Raw genomic sequence first — 13,566 nt, 5'->3', positions numbered from 1 at the left:
TGGAGGACTTGCCCCGGCCAGAAACTTTCTTATCTGCAAGAGTGTCTCAATCATGATCTCTGTCCTGCTTCTGTAGCAACGCCTACAACTGTGATGAGCCGATCTGCCAGCCGTCTTGATTTTGTGATCATTTCCTCTGTTTTACATGTCGTATTTAAGTATGTAGCTGTGAATCCTTGGATCTCATTGTGCTGATGGTCTCCCTCATCCAGATGGTTCGTGTTTCCTATCTTTGCCCTGTTTAAGATTTAATCAAAGGATCTCTGTAAAATACACTTGGATTTGAGGTCTCTTTCCCCGCCTTAAAACACTACAGGGTAAAATCCTGACTTCTTAGCCTGGCACTCAAAGTCAAACAATCTGGTCCCTTTCTAGGAAGAGCTTTTGTAATTTAAAGGAACATGTAGATGACCCAAAACTTCAAAGAAACCTGAGTGTGTGTGAGAGAGCCAGGAAACCAATACAGCTTAAGCAGTGTTGACAGAAGTCTAGAATGTTAAACAAAGGGGAAATACTGAAGTCTATGCCAGTCCATGACTGGAAGCATAATTTGAGGTCTAGAAGCTAACTTTCAAGTAACATAATGAAAAGGCAACGTAATCAAGAGAAAGTTATCTGTGAGTAGGTGGGTGGGAGGTGTTAGGAAATACGACTGAAAGAACAAGTTCTGGTTAGCTGAGGAAAACGTGAGCTTTGAAAGGACAGGATGGGCCTTTTAAACTACCTGAAGGATTTTCAAGTAACAGAAGGACTGTTTCCTTTCTAGACAAAATCAGAACCAAAGGGCAGTAGGTACTGGAATGAGGATTTGGGCTTAATGGAAGGAAGAACTGAAGCAAGAACTTACTAGAGGTTTGTAAAAAAAGCAGGCTTGTGTTGTTACTTATGAAGTTCTAAGCTCACGTTACTGAAGATGTCCCTGCCATAAGAATATGGTGGCAAAATGTACTGGATCAGAGGTTTTCAGATTTCTTTCTAGCTATAGAATCCTTTCTAGAAAGCTCATGTAAAAATCTGATAAAATTATCAGAGCTGTTCCGGTTGAAGTTTTGAGTAAGACCATTTTAAAAACACGATTTTTCTTCTCCAATAGACATTAGGATTCCTGGGAATATACAAAACGAGCCCTGGTGGCCCTGGTGTGTAAGCGCTGGACTTGTAACTGTGAGGTCAGAAGTCCACTAGCCTCTCCAAGAAAGGAAGCTGAGGCTCCCTGCTCCTGGGAAGATGTACAGTCTTGGAAACTGTTGAGGGTCACTGTGAATCGGAATGGACTCAATGGCAGTGGATTTGGAGAGTAGACTGTAAGTAGCATGTGCATTCCACATTTTATATTTACAATGTACAAAACCCAGATCACTGCCATCGGGTCAATCCTGACTCAGAGTGACCCTATAGGACAGGGTAGACCTGCCCCTGTGGGTTTCTGAGACTCTGTTTACGTACGAGAGCAGAAAACCTCTCAGAGTGACTAGTGCAGCGGTTCTCAACCTGTGAGGTCAAGACCCCTTTGGGGGTCCAATGACCCTTTCACAGGGGTCACCTAAGACCATTGGAAAACAGATTTCCGAATGTTCGGGGTAACTGCCACATGAGGAACTGTGTGAAAGGACTGCGGCATTCTGAAGGTTGAGAACTGCTGGGCTGGTAGTTTCGAACTGCCGACGTTGCAGTTAGCAGCCCAGCTGTCACCACAGCACAAGGGGCCTTTAACAGGTTCATGGCACAATGGAGTTGGAAGATAATGGAATTTTCCCATGAATTTCGTATATCTCTTGTAGATCCCCATAATGTAATAGCTTGGTAAATATTTGCTGAATGGGGGTGGGGGAGAGTGGATATAACAATAGTTATTTTTCCGAAGCAAGCTTACATTCTTAATTGAAAGCAACCTTGAACCAAAAACTGAATTCCTCAAGTGAGGGATCTTCTCCTGATCATCCATGAATCCCTTTGAGGCATGTGAATGCCAGATTTGCCAGCATATTAATGTACATCTTTGTATTCACATTGACTTGGGTGAAGGGGGATAAAAGGTGTCAATTCATTATATTGTTTAGTCACTCAAACTCAAAACTCACTGCTGAGTCCTTCCTATATGAGTTTAGTCACTAGGGAAATAGAAAAAAATAGGAACATGTTCATTTTTCTAGGATGAATATTAATAAGCTCTCATCAATTTTTCAAATGGGGGGGTCCCAAAAGGTTCTTGACCCTAAAGGTTAAGAACCACCACTTTCATGGAAGAATTGCAAGTCTCTGCCATAGACTGGTAAGAATACTGGTGGCGTAGTGGGTGATGCTGTGTGGAGGTGGGGGAAGGTGGGTTTCAGTGATCATGACAGAGGGGTGTCTGTGGTCTTGTCTGAATCAAGAGACAATTTCCGGGGACGAGACCTTAGTACTGGTGGGGGAAAATAAAGCCCTGTTCATTTGTTGTAGGCAGCTCTGCAGCCGGAAACGATGCTCCCAACCCCTCTCCAAAGAGGGCCAGACAGTGCGGAGACCCTCGTTTTGTGTCTCTAATCACTAGCTCAGACAGTGCTCTCCGGCCCCTTTGGATGGCCTGTCCCTTTTCCCTGCCAGGATCACGCTCTCTCTTTTGTTGTATTGTGAGAAAATCATGGCTAGGAATTTGATGTGGAGCCAATGGCAGCTTTCGGGTGTGATCTCAGCATCCAAGGGTGAGCTCAGGGTGGCATGACGCTGGCACATTAACTGAGGAGCTTTATGTGGAGCTGGCTCTACCCGCCTCCCTCCTTGCCCATCCCATCCTCCAGGCCACAGACAGGACAGGGAGCCGCACTTACCGGGGCCCTGGGATGGGTTTATTCAGCTCTACCCAGAACTAAGCCAAAGGCTACAGGACATGTCCCAAGGAACCAAACAATACATTCTGGACCACGTGCTCCCCCCCCTCGCCCCCCAGGAGGACACGGGCAAAGGGCAGCGGCCCACACCATGCTGTAGGAAGTAGAGAGGGATTTCCTGGGTGCTGGATCTGTGGCGATCAGGGGTCAACTGTGATCGCCTCCTCCTCTTCGACTGGATCAGGAGGTGCGGGGAGCAGGGAGATGTAGACCTCGTTGACCTCTGTGTCCAAATGTCGTCCACCTCGGGGAGCCTCCAGGTTCAGGATGCCATCGTGGGAGAGGGCGGCGCGGACGCGCCAGGGGTCAACATCTGCAGGCAGGATGTAGGTGCGGCAGAACTCTCGGGACACGAAGCCGTGGCGGTCCAGGCGCTGGGGGTGGCGAGCGGACACCTCCAGAAGGTTGTCCACGGTCCTCACGGTCACTTCATCTGGGGTGAAGTGGCTCACGTCCAGAAATGCCTGGAATTTGCCCTCACTGAGCCTAAGCTCTGAAGCCCCCGCCCTGCTGCCCTCCCCAGCTTGGGTGGCCCTGGGCCGGACATAGTAGCCATGGTAGAGGGTGGGGGTCAGGATCTCTTCGGGCAGGAGACCTGAAGGCAGAGAGAGAAAGTCAAGGGAGTGGGGAGGATGCGGTGGGAACAGGGGTGGCTTGAGAGGGGAGGGAGAGCAGGGGGGAATCTGAAGAGGGAAGGGGAAGGGAGAGGGCCAGGGGCTAGGAGGAGACCAGGGGCGAGGGGCTGGGAATGGAAAGGAGGAGAGGGGAGGCGACACTGCAGGGTGGCAGGGTGGACAGATGGGGAACCTCACGCTAACCGAGGGGGCAGGGGGCAGGAGCTGAGCTCTGTGGCACCTGGCCGGCTGGCCCGCCACGGCCAGCAAGAAGGGACTGAGCCCTGGCCCGTGGTGGGGACGGGCAGTCTGGGGTGGGGGACAGTTCGCCCAGGAGTTCAGTTAAGCCTGGCGTGGGGTGGAGGCCAGGAGTGTTGGGAGGGCAGCCCAGAATTTCAGGAGGTGGGGGTGGGGGGCCGGGGTGGCGCCTGTGCTCTACCTTCTCCGAAGCGCTGCTCGCCCAGGCGGCTGGGGTTGGCGAACTCGTACTCAGCGGTGGCCGGGTGGGCATGGGGCACCGAGCGGCCCGACATGGCTGTGGACGTGGCCCTGGTCCGAGCTGAGGCCCCAACAGGCGCGGCGACCCCTCCAGCTGCCGGAAGAACCTGGGCTGGGTCCGAGGTGGGGGCGGGGTCGACACTACCACTATTTTTAGAGCCTAGCTTTGCAGGCTGAGGGGGGGGGGGGCAAAGAGGGAGGGAAAGGGAAGGGAGAGACTGCGAGCTGCTGGGCCCACAGCCGGCCCACGGGCCTTCCAGCTGTCGCAGGTGCCGCAGAGGACAGCTGGTCCTCTGGGGGGTGGGGGTGGCGGGGGGGCGGAAGGGAGGCTGCGAGACCCTCTAGGGCAGTTTGAACCTTTTCCACCCGAGCCTCTCCCCTGCGCTATCGTGGGCACTGGGTATCGCACTTCCCAAAGCGCCCCGGGACAGTAATAGTGTACAGGGAAAGATGAAATAAACTTTTCTGCCCTTTATGTGTAGGGGGGCGGTGAGAGACGGGGTGGTCATTAGGCGGGGGCTTCTGTCTCCCTGCCCAGATTAGGGTCAGGGTCCTCTCCCCAAGCCGGCTCACTGCTCCACGGTTCTGTCCACCAAGAGTTAATGTCCCCAGGCCCCAGCCTAGGAAGATTCTAGACCCTGCTTGGGCCCAAGATAGTTGCTGGCAGTGATTCAGCTGGCACAGGCACGCAGGGCAGTAGTGGAGGAAGAGGAGGAGGAGGAGGAGGGGCACATCACCAGCTGCCTGGGATTCCAGGCTGGTTCCAGCCCCCAGCGGAGCAAGGAGTTGGGCAGGGTGCTGCCAGAGGGCGTGGACGGGAAGCCAGGGAAACAAGAGCAGCACCAGTCAGTGGCCAGCTTGGGCGTGCTTGTGTTTCTCTTTTCTTAGCTCAGTGAGTACTGGGGATGTGTCACTGGACCAAATCCCCGATCACAAGTCTCCATGCACTGGCGGTGAGCTGGGATAATAAACCGCCTGACATCACCATTCCAGAAGCTTCCCAAGACTGCGTATATAAGGGGCCGGCTGTAGCTGCTGCAGAAGGACCTGGCCAGCCAGCCGACCCACACCTCACTGCAGCCACCATGGACATCGCCATCCACCACCCTTGGATCCGCCGCCCCTTCTTTCCTTTCCACTCGCCCAGCCGCCTCTTCGACCAGTTCTTCGGAGAGCACCTGCTGGAATCGGACCTCTTCCCAACATCGACTTCTCTGAGCCCCTTCTACCTTCGGCCAGCCTCTTTCCTGCGGGCACCCAGCTGGATCGACACTGGCCTCTCAGAGGTGAGTCCCTACGCTCTTCGAGTTCTCCCTTCAATTTGCTGGGGTCTTTCCTTGCTCCTCTTCCTCCCTCCCCGACATAACCCCACTGGGTTGAAGTCTCTGAAGTGTTCTGGCCACTTGTGTGTCCTAACATGAAGAAAGATCAGGTCCCTAGTGGCTCCTGTCGCCAGGCACCTCTTGCTGGCCAGGAAGTCACCGAGATGCTTCTGGGATCCTGCTGGCTCTCTTTCTCTGCTAGCTTCCAAGCAGCATGTCCCTTCTCTGGTGGCGTTCCAATAGATCCGCAGAGGGGAGAGTTGCCCCACAGTGCCTTTGCTCACCCCTTCTGATACACTTTAGATAATCTATTGTCTCAACTTTCAGAGTCAGGAGAGAGAGCTACCTCTGACTGGGCCTTCCTCCCCATTCCAAGGAGCTGGAGACAATCACCCTGTTTTCTTCTTTTCTATTCCCTTTTCTGTGTGTCCCTGGATTTCTCTGGGTAGCCAGGGGCCACTGGCATGGATCTAAAGCCATATGAAGATGGAAGCAACGTAGAGCTGATCTTGAGATGCCCCTCACTTGTCCTAAGAGGGGGAGCATGGGGTGAACAGATAAGGCTGCCAGAAGCGGTCACAGTTAATACACCAAAGATATTCAAGTAAACAGAAGCAGAGTGGGCAAGGGCTTTGGAAGGACAAACAGGACCAGGAGAACATTCCAGATTGAGTGGGTGTGAAACTTGGCAGAAACCTGACCAAGAAGAAGGGGTCTTTGTCTTACAGAACAAATGACCAGAGCAGGCACCGGACTGAGAGGCCAAAGAAGAAGCCAGGCTGGCATCAGGCTTGTCCTTGTGGTGTACTAAGTCCCCCCTGGAAGGCCTGTCCCTGTGAATAATGTTTGGGTGTGCTTTGAGTACCACTGTGGGGGTTCCCCGAAACAAGAGAGTCACGCTTATTTAAGAAGAATCTTTTGGCTGAAAAGGAGGACACTAGCGACCTGTACAAAACCCCTACAGAATGATGAGACTGCACCAATGCCATTAACATCTCTGCCATCTTTTCTTCTGCCCCTACACTCTACTAGTTGCATCTGGAGAAGGACAGGTTTTCAGTCAACCTAGATGTGAAACATTTTTCTCCTGAGGAACTCAAGGTCAAGGTGCTGGGAGACGTGATTGAGGTGCATGGCAAACATGAAGAGCGCCAGGTAGGCAGTTTGTTTCTAGTCCTGCCGGTTCATTCAGTGCCTGCTGTGTGCCTCAGCGGCTGCCAACAGCCCAATCTCAAGTCATAAGGCTATAGATCAGGGTTACAATTTAGTGGGTAGGAGACTAAATTAGTGACAGGCCTGCTTTTTTTTTTTTTTTTTGGTCAGAGACAAGCCTGTCTTTTTTTTGCCTTTGTTTCTTTTGCTTTGATTGCCTCAGGGAGGGGATAGGTGAAAACGTTCGGTATCCATTAGTCAGTAGTTCTCAGCCTAAGCCAATTACAATCATCAGGGGAGTTTAATTTTTCCCTAATGCTTAGGCATACCGCAGTCAAATTAAATCAGAACGTTCAGGGGTGAGACCTAAGCATAAGTAGCTTTTAAAGCTCTCTAGGTAATTCTAACATTCGGTCAACGTTGAGAACCATTAATATTTCGTTAGGCTTAGGGCTTGTCAGTCACCTAATTGTTTTACATGACAATTTCATTGTGTGCACCTAGAAGGCAATTTGGATGCTCAGAAATCTGTCTCTTCTGAAGCCCATCTTAATGCTGAGTGACTTGGCTTGTCTGCTTTTCTGAACCTTACTCAGCTCCTAATACTCTAGAGCCCAATAAACCCAGTGCTGTTTAGTCCATTCCAATGCATAGCAACCCTAGAGGACAGAGCAGGACTGCTCCATAGGGCTTCCAGGGCTGTCAATCTTTATGAGAACAGGTAATCTCATCTTTCTCTCTCAGATTGGGTGGTGGGTTTAAACTGTCAACCTGGCAGTTAGCAGCCCCGTGGCTTAACCCACTGCATCACTAAGGCTCTGATTGCCTATTAGTGATCAGTCAATTAAGAGTCTTGCTGAATAAATACTTGCACTTTAGCAGAAATACAGACTAGGACCAAATATTCTTTGGAGTAGTCTGAAGAAGGGAATGGCTTCTTCCTAGCACTCTGGGGCAGCGGGTAGGAGGATGGAGGGTGTGTGGGAGGGGGTGTGTGGGGAGGGATGAATTTCTAAGTGACGCTACTTCTCACCAGTGAGCCCTCAGAACCTTGGGCATCAAGCAGAAGAGTTGCACTTTTTATGGTGGGTTTAGTTTTGCTCATTCAGTTTAAGCTTGGGTCACAGCCTCCCTGCTTGCAGTCACTTGCAGCAGAAGTCTTACAGACCTTGAGTTAGGAGAATTTCTGTGCCTCCTCAGGGATTGGCTAGCTGAGTTGAGATTCAAATCCTGTAGGCCCAGCAAACATGGATCTAAGTATTTAGGGAATACTCAACTGTATCCATGCTTCAGGTTTGGGAAAACTAAGAAGTTTGGGGGGTTGCTAGACTTTCAGATTCTTACTGGTCACAGAGGCCACGCAGTGCACTTGGTCTCGGCCCCACACTGGAATGAACAGCCTATTTAGCGTTTTCTCATCCTGTTGCCATGGCATTTGTTTCTGTCTTTGGGGACTGAGGTTGTCTGGGGGGTTGTGAGTGGTGCTGTATCCTTTCCTTATTCCCGCTCTCTCTGCTTGTTTCCCGGAATTAGGATGAACATGGTTTCATTTCCCGGGAATTCCACAGGAAATACCGGGTCCCAGCTGATGTGGACCCTCTTGCCATTACTTCATCCCTGTCCTCTGATGGGGTCCTTACTGTGAACGGACCAAGGAAACAGGCCCCTGGCCCTGAACGCACCATTCCCATTACCCGCGTCGAGAAGCCAGCCGTCACTGCAGCTCCCAAGAAATAGATGCCCTTTCTCTAATTACATTTTAAAAATCAGAACCCGTCCCCACCACTGAATGCAAACCTGGGGACTAGTGTCAAAGCTTATTAATGCTAAGGGCAGGCCCAAGTTTAAAGCTAATAAAATATCATTCAGCAACAGATAACTGTCTCATGTTTGAATATTCAATGTCTTCAACTAAATGTATATGTGCACATGAACCTTATTGACTGTCACACTATGAACTGTGGGGGAAGGGGCAGATCTTGGGATTTTAAAGTCAGAATGACTGGCTGCACCACTTACGAATGGTCTAAATTTAGGCGAGTTACTTAACCATTCTGATTTTCAGATTTTCTATTTATAACATGGGACAGCGCTTTGTACAGAGTTGTTCTAAGGGGTAAGTTAAGAAGTAAGATCAAGCCCCTGACAGAGTACGGACAATGTCTGCTGCTCTCTCTCCTCTCTCTCAGATTTCGGCCCCATTTCCAACAACTGCAGCAAGTAGGAGTGTGCTCTGCCAAAGGACCCGCGGGAGGTCTCAGCACATCACTAAAGCGCAGATGTCACCAGGGAGGAGATGGTGCCACTGGTGCTACTTGGCATCCTCGTACTGATGACTTACTTTCAGCTGACTCACGAGGGCAAAGGAAATGAGGAGGACTTGGGAGATTATTACTGGACAAGCCTCCCGGGTGTGGTCTCTCGATTAACTAGCAACCTCCCAGGAAGCATTCCGTTTGATGACCCCTAATGACAAATTTTGGAATCAGAATTCATAATTGATCAATAAGAGATTCTGTTATTTAGCTTAAACAAAGACACGTTATCCTACCAAAAATAAACCTATTTTTCACTTTTGTGGATCTCCACCAAACTATGGACCCAATTAAGAAAAAAATTGCCTTGCTTGAAAGTTATCTAGCATAAGTACTTAGCGACTACTCCTATCTTTCCTGTAACAGCTTCAGATGATCTATTTTTATTTCTCAAGAATTGCTACCTCAGTTCTACTTTACAAACCTGACTAGACTGGAGGACACACATTGGTACAGATAAGAGCTCTGGACACATGGAATTCAGAAAAGATAAATGCCTCAGGAACAGAAGTGGGAGTAGTGATATCATGAGGGTAGGGGGATGGTCAGGGAGGCAGGAGGGGGAGAAAGAGGAAACCCATCACAAGATTGGATATATACCCCCCCTCGAAGGGGGAAAATAACAGAAATGTGGGTGAAGGGAGATAATGGGCAACTTAAGATATAAAGTAATAATAATATATAATTGATCAATGATTCAAGAAGGTAGGAGGGTGGAGGCGGAAGGGGAAAAAGAGGAGCTTATACTAAGGACTCAAGTAGAAAATGTTTTGGAAATGATGAATGCAACATATGTACCAATATGCTTGATACAATTGATGGAGTGCTATAAGAGCTGTAAGACACCCCCCCAATAAAGTGACTTAAAAAAATTGCTACCTGACCATGAAGGAAAGTGAGATTCATGCCCTCATAGAACCTACAGTGTCTAAAAATTATTCTCCACAAAACAGTCATCTAAAATTTTCAGGATACAAGGCGTTGGAAGTAGGGCAATATAAATTACAAATCTATATGTGTTTCAAATGCTTCCAGTTAACAACTGCCTGACCTGAGGGGCTGGCCCCAATCCCAACTACATGGATACCTACCCCTCCTCCCAGAAGAATCATTTCAGAGGACAGCACTGAAACTGCAGCTCAGGGAGAGGGACATGTCTGATCAGAGCACATGGGAGCACATGAAGGGGGAGGAAGAGAGAGTGGAGCACATCCTGGCCCACCAAACCTTGACGACGATATTCCTGCTCAGAGCAACCAATCCACACAGAAGACCATATGGCTGGCCTCATTATGAGACACAACATCCCTCACTGACCGATAGCCCTACAAGGGACAACACTGGAGACAGAGTGTGGGAATTATGCCTGATCTGATCCCACCACACTGAAGCAAAATACTAAGCGTGTGCAATAGAACAGCAAGAGGAACAGAACAACGAAGTCTCCAGGGAATACCAAAAATAGACTTTGGGGCCAGGGTTTGGCACCCCATCAGACTCAACTAGAAAACACTCCTAAAGGCCCAACAAACAGTCCTTGAACTAACTACAAACTTTTCTTTCTCGTTGTTGTTGTGTTGTTTTCTTTTGTTGCTTGGTTTTGCTCTGTCTTGTTTTTGTGCCTGTTATTATCTCTGCTGGTCTGTCTAAATAAGATAGGGTGGATAAACAATCTGGAGGAGAAAACAATGGATGGACAGTTCTGGGGGTACATGGAAGAAGGAGAGATGAGGGGAAAGGAAGTGGTGTTAACAAACCCAGGGACAAGGGAGCAACAAGTGATCCAAATTGGTGATGAGGTGTGTGTAGGAGGCCTGGTAGGGCATGATTAAGGATAAGGTGGCCGAGAGGAGTTACTGTAACCCAAATGAAGACTGACCATGATAGTGGGACAAGAGGAAAGTAAAAGGAAATAGAGGAAAGAGCTAGGAGGCAAAGGGCATTTATAGAGGCCTAAATAAAGGCATGCACATATGTAAATATATTTATATATGAAGATGGGGAAATAGACCTATGTGCATATATGTATAGATTTAGTATTAAGGCAGCAGATGGACCTTGGGCCTGCACTCAAGTACTCCCTCAATGCAAAATACTTTATTCTATTAAACTGTGTCAGGGGAAGCCAGCCCCTAACACATCATTACGGGTCTGGTAGGCGCAATTGTACAACCATAATAAGTAAAGATCATAGTAAAGTTATAGAGAGCATGAGAGATAGAAGAGATGTATTGAAATAAATGGAGTCAGACACAATTCATAGTAGCATGCTCACCTCAGCACCGCTTGGTGGTCCACGTGAAAGGAGAGAGAGATCTAATGCTAGCCCAGGCCTTTTATATTCTCTGGGGACGTGCAAGCCCCCTAATTACAGGTGAGGACATACGACACTGGAAGGGGTTGTGCTATAGGTAATACAGTAATGAGGGGCTGGTCTAGGGAAATATATGCAATAGGAAGAGGAGGGATTAGGGGGTATACATGTGACAACATGGGCGGATCCTCGATTTAGGATGGCAGCTTAACTTTGACCTGTTCTCTGGATCTCCATAGGAACCATTATCAGGAGGGTGTAAACCCCACCTACTGGAACCAAATAGATGACTGCAGGAATCTATTGTCCTTAACAGCAGGGAGTGGGGCCCACTACAGCCTGGCAACTGATCTGATCACCCTTAGGGAGGATGCCTGTGAGCATCTGACCTCCCCCCACAAAACTGACATTCCATGATGCTCATCTTCCCGACAAGATCGCTGAAGACAAATGGGTGTATAAGCAAATATGGTGAAGAAAGCTGATGGCACCTGGCTATCAAATGATATAGCGTCTACGGTCTTAAAGGCTTGAAGATAAACAAGTGACTATCTAGCTCAGAAGCAACAAAGCTCACATAGAAGAAGCACACCAGACTGTGTGATCACGAGGTGTCAATGGGATCAGGTATCAGACATCAAAGAACAAAAAATCGTATCATTGTGAATGAGTGGGAGTGTGGGGTGGGGATCCAAAGCCCATCTGTAGGCAACTGGACATCCCCTTAAGGAAGGGTTGTGGGGAGGAGAGGAACCAGTCAGGGTGCAGTGTAGCAACAATGAAACATACAACTTTCCTCTAGTTCCTAAATGCTTCCTCCTCACCCACTATCATGATCCCAACTCTACTTTACAAGTCTGGCTAGACCAGAGTCTGCACACTGGTACAGATAGGAACTGGAAACACAGGGAATCCAGGACAGATGATCCTTTCAGGACCAGTGCTGAGAGTGGCGATACCATGCCGGGAGGGTGGAGAGAGGGTGGGGTGGAAAGGGAACTGATTACAGGGATCTACATTTGACCTCCTCCCCGGGGGGATGGACAACAGAAAAGTGGGTGAAGGCAGATGTCAGACAGTGTAAGACATGACAAAATAATAATTTATAAATTATCAAGGGTTCATGAGGGAGGGGGAAGGGGGTCGGGGAGAAATGAGGATCTGGTGCCAGGAGCTTAAGTGGAGAGCAAATGTTTTGAGAATGATGAGGGTAATGAATGTACAAATGTGGTTTATACAATTGATGTATTATGGATTGTGATAAAAGTTGTATGAGCCCCCAATAAAATGATAAAAAAAATTTACAGACTCGGAAATTCACAGGGACATCCTGTCCCATAGGCTCGCCGTGAGCTATTATTGACTCAATGGCAGTGATTAAAAAAAAATAATTTTATTGGGGGCTCGTGCAATTCTTATCATAATCCATATATACATCCATTGTGTCAAGCACATTTGTATATTTGTTGCCATCATCAATCTGAAAACATTTGCTTAGTTGAGCCCTTAATCTCAGCTCATTTCCCCCCTCCCTCCCCACTCCTCCATCCGTCATGAATCCTTCATAATTCATAAATTATTTTGTCATATCTTATACAGTCCGACATCTCCCTTCACTTTTCTGTTGTCCATCTTCCAGGGAGTTTACATGTAGATCCTTGTAATCAGTTACCCCACCTTCCTTTTACCCTCCAGGTATCGCCACTCTCACCACTGGTCCTGAAGGGATCATCCGCCCTGGATTCCCTGTGTTTCCAGTTGCTATCTGTACCAATGTACATCCTCTGGTCTAGCCAGATTTGTAAAGTAGAATTGGAATCATGATAGTGGTGGGAGGAAGCATTTAAGAACTGGAGGAAAGTTATATGTTTTATTGTTGCTACCCTGCACCCTGACTGGCTCATCTCCTCACTGCAACCCTTCAGTAAGGGGGTGTCCAGTTGCCTACAGATGGGCTTTGGGTCTCCACTCTGCACTCCCCATCATTTACAATGATATGATTTTTTGTTCTTTGATGCCTGATACCTGATCCCTTAGACACCTTGTGGTCACACAGGCTGGTGTGCTTTTTTCAGGTGTGCTCTGTTGCTTCTGAACTAGATGGTTGCTTGTTTATCTTCAAGCCTTTAAGACCCTGGATGCTATATCATTTGATAGCTGGGCACCATCAGCTTTCTTCACCACATTTGCTTATGCACATGTTTGCCTTCAGTGATCATATGGGAAGCTGGACACCCAGTGATATGATTTTTTGTTCTTTGATGTCTGATACCTGGTCCCTTCTACACCTCATGGTCACACAGGCTGGTGTGCTTCTTCCATGTGGGCTTTGATGCTTTGCAACTAGATGGCCGGTTGTTTATCTTCAAGCCTTTAAGACTGCAGATGCTATGTCATTTGATAGCCGGGCACCATCAACTTTTGCTTATACACATATATGTCTTCAGTGATCGTGTCGGGAAGGTGTGCATCATGGAATGC

The 13,566-nt window shown here is 48.4% G+C and overlaps 2 protein-coding genes across 2 annotated transcripts; one reads left to right on the top strand and one right to left on the bottom strand.

The window, feature by feature from the left end:
• Nucleotides 1–2,806: 2,806 nt before the first annotated feature.
• On the bottom strand, nt 2,807–4,170 carry HSPB2 (heat shock protein family B (small) member 2). The gene is made up of 2 exons (XM_075546589.1): nt 3,924–4,170; nt 2,807–3,465 (listed from the first exon to the last, which is right to left on the bottom strand). Exons 1-2 carry the CDS (start codon nt 4,015–4,017, stop codon nt 3,011–3,013), a joined length of 549 nt encoding a protein of 182 aa, XP_075402704.1. The 5' UTR covers nt 4,018–4,170; the 3' UTR covers nt 2,807–3,010.
• Nucleotides 4,171–4,813: 643 nt separating this feature from the next.
• Nucleotides 4,814–8,335, top strand: CRYAB (crystallin alpha B). Its single transcript, XM_075546588.1, has 3 exons — nt 4,814–5,268; nt 6,337–6,459; nt 7,990–8,335. Exons 1-3 carry the CDS (start codon nt 4,888–4,890, stop codon nt 8,191–8,193), a joined length of 708 nt encoding a protein of 235 aa, XP_075402703.1. The 5' UTR covers nt 4,814–4,887; the 3' UTR covers nt 8,194–8,335.
• The last annotated feature ends 5,231 nt before the right edge of the window (nt 8,336–13,566 follow it).

The sequence above is a fragment of the Tenrec ecaudatus genome, chromosome 4, assembly GCF_050624435.1.
Source record: "Tenrec ecaudatus isolate mTenEca1 chromosome 4, mTenEca1.hap1, whole genome shotgun sequence".
NCBI lineage: Eukaryota > Metazoa > Chordata > Mammalia > Afrosoricida > Tenrecidae > Tenrec > Tenrec ecaudatus.
The sequence above is the reverse complement of the archived record's forward strand: the minus strand, read 5'-3'. Positions and strand labels throughout refer to the sequence as shown.